The sequence below is a fragment of the Neofelis nebulosa genome, chromosome 8 (assembly GCF_028018385.1).
Source record: "Neofelis nebulosa isolate mNeoNeb1 chromosome 8, mNeoNeb1.pri, whole genome shotgun sequence".
Classification (NCBI taxonomy): domain Eukaryota; kingdom Metazoa; phylum Chordata; class Mammalia; order Carnivora; family Felidae; genus Neofelis; species Neofelis nebulosa.
In genome coordinates, this window is record NC_080789.1 from 97,160,277 (window position 1) to 97,170,082 (window position 9,806).

Sequence of the window (9,806 nt, forward strand, 5' to 3'; positions counted from 1 at the left end):
TGTTAATTAAGGCTAGATGGACACCATTATATCTCTGGCCAAAACAAATAGAACAAGTACAAAAATAAAGAGCAAAACTGGGGAATATGTTTAACTACTCAGAAGACATGTTACTCAGAGGTACCTGAAGAACATTGTAATTACAGTAAATTATCAGTGAGAAGACTTTAATTTCAGAAAAGTAATTTGGGTTTTGCCGTCTTTTTGTATTTTGTTTGATCAGTACAAAATATAACTTAGTTCTCTCCTGAAATCCCAATTATCTATAAAATCTGAGGAAAATACCACTTTTTTCTCTTTCCCTAGCAGTAATGTTTATCGTTACCTTTTTTGTGTTCACATTACATTTTATTCTTACTTCTTATTATTTCTTTCTGTGTTTTCACTATTTTCTGGATCTCCTAATGCTTTTTTTTTTTCGTAGCAAAGTCTATTACTTTTGGAAATGACTCTGACACATAGCAGATACTCAAGATATATTCATTGAATTATAACTAAATTTTAGGACAGCTTATTTAGATTTAGATTATTAGATTATTTCAAAACTTTCTATGAAAAACAACTAAAATATTTGGATCTAAATGGCATAGTATTTCAGGTGAGGTAATTTTTTTCACAAATCAGCGAAAAAGAATCTGGCCCATATTTGCATGCTAACGAATTTGACTTCAACCTTTTGATCATTACCTCAAGTGGAAAATTTGAATCCTTGCCAACTATAAATAGAAACACAAACGGTTTGGTTTGGAAATGAGTAGCTCTTTCAAATAAATAAAACCATCTTCATGAAAGTATACGGGATGCTACCCCTTAGCAGATGGTTCTGGATTAAGATCGGCATTACAATAAAGCAGAGAAATTTCCGTATATGTATATATATGAGACTGTATCCAACAGCAGGAGGTTCTGGTTAACACTGGAATCGCAACGGTGAAGGTAACTATCAGAAATGGATGCTGTGCTGAGACAGTTTGATTACAAATTTGCTAACGAGACACGACGTTAGAAATTTGGATTTTTTCCTGCGGAAATGTTAGCCGGACTGGATAAAATCTTTCTTACGCTGTCAACAGCAGAATTCATAATTGGAATGTCGGGGAATGTGTTCGTTGGACTGGTGAACTGCTCTGAATGGATCAAGAACCAAAAAATCTCTTTTGTTGACTTCATCCTCACCTGTTTGGCTCTCTCCCGAATCACTCAGCTGCTGGTGTCATTGTGGCAATCATTTGTAATGACACTATCTCCGCCTTTCTATTCCACTTGGAAATCAGCAAAACTTATTACTTTGCTTTGGAGAATAACTAATCACTGGACTACCTGGTTTACCACCTGCCTGAGCATTTTCTACCTCCTTAAAATAGCTCACTTCTCCCACTCTTTCTTCCTCTGGCTGAAGTGGAGAACGAACAGAGTGGTTCTTGCCATTCTTGTCCTTTCTTTGCCCTTTCTGCTGTTTGACTTCCTGGTGCTAGAATCATTGAATGATTTCTTCTTAAACATCTATGTGATGGATGAAAGTAATCTGACATTACATATAAATGACAGTAAAAGCCTTTACATTAAAACCCTGATTCTTCTTAGTTTTTCCTATACCATTCCTATTGTTCTGTCCCTGACCTCACTGGTCCTATTGTTTCTGTCCTTGGTAAGACACATCAGAAATTTGCAGCTCAACTTCATGGGCTCCAGGGACCCCAGCACACAGGCCCATAAGGGGGCCATTAAAATGGTTATGTCTTTCCTCCTCCTCTTCACAGTTCATTTTTTTTCCATCCAATTGACAAACTGGATGCTTTTGATATTTTGGAACAACAAGTTCACAAAGTTTATCATGTTGGCCATATATGTCTTTCCCTCAGGCCACTCATTAATTTTGATTCTGGGAAATAGCAAACTGAGAAAGACAGCCTTGAAGGTACTGCGGCATCTTAAAAGCACCTTGAAAAGAGAAAAAACAGTTTCGTCTTTACAGATAGACGTTCCAGGGTCTTTCTAAAGATAAAGACTTAAAGAGGAGTCTTTGAGGATCAATTTCACTTCTCTTTTTTTTTCCCCCTACAGGGTTCCTTTAAGTATTGTCAAACATTAATGAAATTTTCCCTAGAAAAAGTTACTTTGGATGATAATTGACCCATGGTCAGCCAATATAATTTTTAAAGTATTCAGTTTTGTTTAACACAGTGGTTACCAATATTTAAAAATTGCAAATAGTCTTTCAAAGAGGATCTAAATTATTTAACTTTATATGCAAAAGATTTATGTAATTGTAATTCATATTACATGTCAGAAGCATGTCGTATTTTAGAAATCAAGATAAATTACTATTCACTAGGTAGATGATCTATAAAATGGTGATAGAAAAGTTAATTGAGCAACTAAAGTCAGAGATGGGAAAAACATGACCTCATAGGGTAAAGGCTTAATTTTTTTTAAATGAAAAAGCTTTTCATTGTCATTAGAAGTCTTATTGATAACATGGGAATGAGTTATTTGAAAATAATATTCATAGTGCAAAACAAAATAAACTAGAAACACATGCTTATAATGCTAATCTTAATTTGAAAGTGGTATTTTGACTATCATAACCTAAATTTAGATACAGTAACGACAAATTCTAAATAAAGTTAAGGGTAGAAAAGTTTACTATAACATTTTGAACATGATGTTGTAGATTTTAATATTATACAGATGCTATGCAGCTATATATAATGGAATTCTTTAAAAATGAAGAATTCTTGGGTCGTGTGGGCGACTCAGTCAGTCAAGTGTCTGACTCTTGGTTTAGGCTCAGGTCATGATCTCACAGCCTAAGATGGAGTCCCCATCGGGCACCACGCTGGCTGTGGAGCCTGCTTGGGATTCTCTCTCCCTCTCTCTTTCTCTCTCTCTCTCTCTCTGCCCCTCCCGCACCCCTTTCTCTCAAAATAAATACACTTTTTTAAAAAATGAATAATTTACTTAGGGTTTCTTAGGGTTTACTTTCGATATATTCTTTAGATTGCGTTAAAGAAACAAAAAGTTGTAATTAAATGATGATAAATACGTGGGTTGTAAATTAGTCTTGATGGACCTGTAGGTACGGACATTGTTCTAGGGCTGCTCCCTGGACCTGGAATGGTGTTAGAATTATGAACATTTCTCCCTGTCCTCCCTCGCCGTATTTAGAAAACTAAACCTCTAACACGTCTAGGCTGTGTGGTGCTTCTGTGTATTGATAACAATAACGATATGGATAACGGTTTTAATCATAAGACATATTTTACCATTTTTCCTAAGTAATTTACATTTTACAAAAGAAGATTTATTTATTTGGCCCTTAACTTAGTATTTTGTCCGATTATCACTGTAATTATCTGGCCTTGGTAAAAGCAAATATGCAAATCAGGCTGGGTACCTTTAGATTCAGGCATTGAGTTTGTTTTGTTTTAGATAGCCTTTCATAGAAATGACTTAGACATAATCTTATACTATTTATAAGATGGTAACCAAGCACATTGTTTAATTTTTAGCGTTATGAAACTTTTCTTTGGTACGCAAGATAAAGTGATTGAGCTAATTTTTTAGCAGCTCTTCTTTCTAAGAAGTAGGCCTTAGGGATAAGTGAGTGAATGTTTAACTTGGAGTGAGTCAACACTCATGCAACAAAGTTAGGGAGATGGAACTATAAGGAATAGGGCTCTAGTCTTGACAAAGCAAAGGACTAGTAAAAGAAGACAAGGTCATAGGCTGGGGTCATTGCAACTGATGTACTGTAGACTGTATTTGAAGAGCGAGTGAGATCGAGCCTTGCATCTCTACTTTCCCTGTAACAAGAGATGTCGTGGGGGACTCAACAGCAGCTGAGCCACAATCCAAGAAGAGCCACTCCCAACACAGGCATGGCCAGTGTCATCCACCCAGAGAAGAAATATCCATAATTGTATCCTACCCTGGGACCAAAGTGTTGGGGAAAGATGGAGATTGTCACTGATTTCTTGTTAACTATTCTTCTCCCCCACCAAATAAATGTTCAGTTAAAGATTCTGGTGTAACGATTGGTTCTTTCCATTTGTCTACCAGGTGATTTATGGAAGATGAACAAATAACTTGTTTCTACTGCTGAAATGGTCATATCTCTGATCCTCAGGGTGACTACTGGAGGCAACTGATAAGACATAAATCAAGCACAGCAAGACAGTTTTCATGAACCCTGGTGATGAATGTGCCATATAGAAACCCATACCTCTACTGATCTCTGAGAAAGGCATGCAAATTTCCTCAAGGTCTCTGGTGGTTTGTCTGCTATCTGCCAGTAGGTGGCTTCTCCTCATAAGATCTTGATTAGACCCCATCTCCTCTGAGCCAGGGATGCCTTTAAGGGACATACGCATCATTGCAGGGTCTTCCCAATTCTGTCATTTGAGACACCGGATATGTTGCCTAGAGTAACTCCATATCCTATTCAGGACCTTAAGACCAATCTTCACAAGAACAAATTGATTTGAAAAGTTTGAGGAATTTGAAAAACACATACAGGCAAACTTGTTTTTTGTCTCCTTGTACACTTATATACTACAGCTTTTCAAATTTTATTTTTTATTTTTTTTCCATCAATATTAACGCAGCCCCAGAAGATGGTGGAAATACCCAATCATTCTTATTTTGAGCGTGAGACAGGTTTGCCAGTGTGGAGGTTGGTATCAGTTAGACTGGCCCTGTCTTAGGTTTGTCATGAGAAAGAGCCAGTGAGGATGTTTGCCCTAAGGACTTTGAGGGGAAAAGACCCATGGCCTTCAGTTTTGAAAACGAAAAGAATATGCTAAGTGAAACAAAAATCTACCATGAAACATGAAAGGTTGTTCATGTAAGCAGTGGTTAAGCTGGGCAAATAGTCTCCATTTGTGAAAGATGAAATCTCCGTCCCTTCAGGCGGTGGCCCTTGCCCCAGCTAATTGCTTCTTCAACTAGGGTCCAGCCAAAGAAACACTGAAGTTCTCTTTTACTTAAAAACAAAACAAAACCAAACCCAAACAAACAAATAAAAACCCCACAAAGGCCAGTACTTTAATGCAGTGACTATCAAGTTCAGTGCATGAAAGTTCCTCGTTGCAATTCAAAAAGAACTAGGAAGCTACTTCTGTGTTTGCAAATAAATGGAAAAGCTTGCTATTGATAGGATGGGAGAGAGCATCACAGGGCAACATTTGTTGCCCGTTTCTCTGAGACTGTCAGGAGATCTAAACATGCGGGCTTGGGGAGGGAAAGGCAACAGAAAGAATCCAACAGAAAGCTCAGGTATATTTTTTCACTGGAGATGTCACAGACACGGGGAGGAAACAGGAAGAACTCAAGCCCCGCCCCCCCCCCAAGGTGGTATTAATGATAGGACCTCATAAAATATTCAGTTGAACCATCTTTATTTAAATTCACATAAGCGTTGGTTCATCACTATATAAGTATTACTCCTTATCACTCAGGAAGTCAGCATTTTGTTTGAAATAGGCCAACATAGACTTCCGAATGTATTTTCTCACAATTCTTTAGAAGAATTGTCTCTCTTTCAACTGATGACTATAACATAAATATTCATACATTTTCAGATTTAAATCAGTCATCATTGGAAGTTCAGACTATTTGGGATTGTCACTGTATCATACACATAAGTTTAATTAATTATCTGCCCAAGCATTTTGTAATAATATACCTTATGTTTATACATGCAATAATACTTTTTCTTTATCAAGTATAACAACTTCTATTTTAAGATAGATCTGGAAATATCAGTGATCTCTAGGGCCTTCTTGGTTTCCTGACACAAAATACAGAGTTTTGGGGACACCTGGGTGGCTCAGCTGGTTGAGTGTCCGACTCTTGATTTCAGCTCAGGTCATGATCCCAGGGTCATGTGACTGAGCCTTATGTCTGCTCAGCATGGAGGCTGCTTGGGATTCTCTCTATCTCTCTCTCTCTTTCTCTCTTCCTGTCTCTCTCTCCAGCTCGTGCATGCTTTCTCTCTCTCTAAAAATTAAAGATTAGAAAATTAAAATTAAAAAACAAAATATAGAATTCTCTAACCATCTCCAACTCCCTTGCCTGGAAGTACTTCTTTTTCATGAAGAAAAGTAAAAAAGTCCCCACCTCCTGGGTGCTACGCCTGCAAGCTTTTATGATTCTGTATGACTTCTGGCTTTCAACCAGAAAGGCTGGAGAGCAGTGTCAGTTATTTCCAGGTTAGTACAGAAATTGTGTGTGAATTCATACATATGTCATAGAACTTTCTCCAATTTTAAAGAGTTGCTTTCGTTTCTTGTTCTTATACTTGTTTGCACAGTCGAGTCTCATTCATTGGTCTCTTTTTCTCTGCTCCCAATAGGATTACCAACTAAGTTAGTATTCATTCATTTAACCAATAGCTATTGAGGGTTTACTGTTTGCCAGCCCCTCCCTGTCCACATCGGTGGACAACAAAATAGTCCCTTCTGTCCTGGAGCTTAATGTGATCGTAGAGGTACTTGGTAGCTAAGGTCACCTAGTCTACATGCCTGACATTATGTTTTTGGTGCCTGTAAAATCCTAGGCCCCCACTCTCAATGTGCATAAAAGCAGAACACCAGGTCGGTACTCCCTTTGGTGCCCTGTGACTTCTGGCGTGGCCTTTGAGTGTTCAGGCATTGGCAATGTAGAGCATCACTATTGACAGTCTGAGGCCAACACAAAACAGGTAGTTTTAACCAGAGTCAAAATTGGATGAATGGGGAATGCATTGTCAGAGGGCTAGGGGGCAAAATTCCTGTCTCGTTCCTGGAGAATCTTCATAGATTTGCAGCTTTCAGGTACAAAGATTTTTGCCTGGGTTCAGAAGGTACTTTAAACCATGTATGGAGGAGTTCTCAATGGGTGCCAACAATATATCCTAGACAATTAAGTAAGATTCCCTGGGGTTGGCTCACAGACATTAACATATATTAATTATTAATATAACACACGTACGTACACCTAAAGTTCTCTCAATAGGAGAGAGAACCTTGCGGTTGAGGTTGAAAGACGATTGTATTAAAGTTACCTGTTTGTTGAAACCAAAACCAAACTAAAATAAATTTTACTGTAACTGAATTTTTTATGAGACAAAAGATTTTACCAAAAGCAGGATAAATGAAAAGAACCCCTTCCCACTCCCCACTCCTCCATTTTTTTTCTACTCTATTTTTTTCTTACTATTTTTTCCCTCTCAGTTGACAAGAGCTTATTCAGAATCAAATAGGCAGTAACTGATTGAGAAGAAAGCTCAAAAAATTCAGAGTAACAGCTCAAATAGGTCTGATATTGGTACCTTTGCATATGGTTTTATACCCTTCTGGAAGATCATTTCCCTTTGTGTCTATTTCTTCAGGAAATCCTGAAAAGTTTCAAGATCCCATCCAGTCGTCACTATCCTGGTGAAACCAGAACTTTTGGCTGTAGATTTTGTAGCACCCTTCTCTGTGTGGCAAGTTACATTTTGGTCAAACTTCTGTCACATTCAATGGTAACAGTTTATTTGACGTTGCTTTTCCTAATACCCTGTGAGCTCCTTGACGTTACTTCTCTTTATTACGCTTACCACATCTATACTAGTATCTGAAATATGATGGGTTTTATCAAATGGATTTAATGAATAGTGCCTGAGAATTCTATTAAAATTAAGCAACCTGAATCCAAATTGTATTTTCTTATTTATTTATTTATTTATTTATTTATTTAGAGAATCCCAAGCAGCCTCCACACTGTCAGCACAGAGCCCCATGCTGGGCTCAATCTCACAAACTGTAGATCATGATCTGGGCCGAGATCAAGAGTCCAACGCTTTGCTGACCGCGCCACCCATGTGCCACCCAAATGGTATTTTCCATTGAAAAGGAAAGTGCAGGGGTGGCTGGGTGGCTCAGTCAGTTAAGCATCCGATTTTGGTTCTGGTCATGATCTCATGGTTTGTGAGTTCGAGCCCCGTGTCAGGCTCTGTGCTGATAGCGGCAACGCCTGGAGCCAGTTTTGGATTCTGTGCCTCCCTCTCTCTCTACTCTCCCTCCTTTGCTCATGCTCTCTCTCTCTCTCTCTCTCAAAAATAAACATTAAAAAAATAAAAGAAAGGAAAGTGCAAATCAGTGTAAAGAAATCGCCTCGTATTTGCATGTTCCCATATTTGACTTTATTCTTCCAGATGTCCTCACAAGCGGAACACTGCTGTCAGTGCCAGTGATGAGTGGGAACATTTACTGTTTAATTTGGAAATCAGTAGCTGATTAGAAGTTACATTAAAGTTTTTCATTTAGGTCTGTGAGACCGGATCTCCTTGTGTAAAGCTCGGACTTACAGCTGGAACCAAAGAGAAAGATCTTTCGTGAAGATCAGTGAGATAGTATCTGAGCATTTTTAATATCAAAGTGAAAAGTATCAAAGTGGACTTTACCCTCCAACGTTTGACAGAACAACAACAACAACAACAACAACAACAACAACAATCAGTGAAACATAGGGCTAGCTTCCTGGATTCTTTCTACAGAAATGCCATCTGGAATCGAAAATACCTTTCTGACAGCAGCAGTAGGAGCATTCATGATTGGAATGTTGGGGAATGGTTTCATCGTACTCGTCAACTGCATTGACTGGGTGAAGCATCGAAAGCTCTCGCCAGCTGACTGCATCCTCACCAGCCTGGCTGTCTCCAGAATCATTCTTCTTTGGATGATACTATTCGATTCGCTTGTAATGGTGTTTTGGCCACATCTATATAACATTGAGAAACTAGCTACCGCTGTTAGTATCTGTTGGACAGTGACCAATCACCTAGCTACCTGGTTTGCCACCTGCCTGAGTATTTTCTATTTCTTTAGGATAGCCAATTTCTCCCACCGCTGTTTCACCTGGCTGAGGCGGAGAATTAGCAGGGTGCTCCTTGTGCTTCCTCTGGGGTCTTTATTCTTACTGGTTTTCAACTACAAATTATTAGTTGGATTTTCTGATCTCTGGGCTACCATCTACCACAACTATGAAAGAAACTCAACTCGGCCCCAAGATGTAAGTAAAACTGTGTATCTTAACAGCTTGGTTATTCTCAGTTTCATCTACTTAATCCCCTTCCTTCTGTCCCTGGCCTCACTGCTCCTTTTATTTCTTTCCTTGATGAGACATACCAGGAACGTGCAACTGAACTCCAGCTCGAGGGACTTCAGCACAGAGGCCCATAGAAGGGCCATGAAAATGGTGATATCTTTCCTCCTCCTCTCCACGGTTCATTTTTTTTCCATCCAGTTAACAGGTTGGATTATCCTTTTACTGAAGAAACATCATGCCAATTTGGTGGTCACGTTGACATCGGCTTTTTTTCCTTCAGGCCACTCATTGATCCTCATTTTTGGAAACAGCAAGCTGAGACAAACTGCTTTAGGACTACTGTGGCATCTCAATTGCCACCTGAAAATGGTGAAACCTTTAGCTTCATAGATTTCCAGAATTTTCTATAACCCAAGAGAATTAATGATGAACATTGAAGATCCATTTTAACTTTTGTTTTTCTCGCTGGATGCTTTTTAGATACTATTAAACATCACAGACTTTCCCTAGAATGACCTATAAACTTAATAAGCAAACATGATTGTCATTGTAAAATTTGCTGGTAACAAGAAAATACTTGAGTCAGTATGAATATAAAATTTATAATGCAACATGTATTAATGTTACACATGCTAGCAGATATTTATTAAATTCATGTGTGAGAAAAAATGATTATTTAGAAAAGAAAATCCTCTCCAAGTTGAATGAGGTGGAATATTTGTACAATACTAAGT

At 38.3% G+C, this 9,806-nt stretch overlaps 2 protein-coding genes across 2 annotated transcripts; both read left to right on the forward strand.

The window, feature by feature from the left end:
• The first annotated feature begins 1,030 nt into the window (after positions 1-1,030).
• Positions 1,031-1,999, forward strand: LOC131484045 (taste receptor type 2 member 42-like). The gene has a single exon (XM_058682322.1). It carries the CDS (start codon positions 1,031-1,033, stop codon positions 1,997-1,999), a length of 969 nt encoding a protein of 322 aa, XP_058538305.1.
• Positions 2,000-8,523: 6,524 nt separating this feature from the next.
• LOC131484046 (taste receptor type 2 member 42-like) lies at positions 8,524-9,462 on the forward strand. The gene has a single exon (XM_058682323.1). It carries the CDS (start codon positions 8,524-8,526, stop codon positions 9,460-9,462), a length of 939 nt encoding a protein of 312 aa, XP_058538306.1.
• Positions 9,463-9,806: the final 344 nt, after the last annotated feature.

What these genes read in the sequence shown, in the direction of transcription:
- LOC131484045 (XM_058682322.1), top strand. Translation starts at nt 1,031, where the DNA reads ATGTTAGCCGGACTGGATAAAATCTTTCTTACGCTGTCAACAGCAGAA.
- LOC131484046 (XM_058682323.1), top strand. Translation starts at nt 8,524, where the DNA reads ATGCCATCTGGAATCGAAAATACCTTTCTGACAGCAGCAGTAGGAGCA.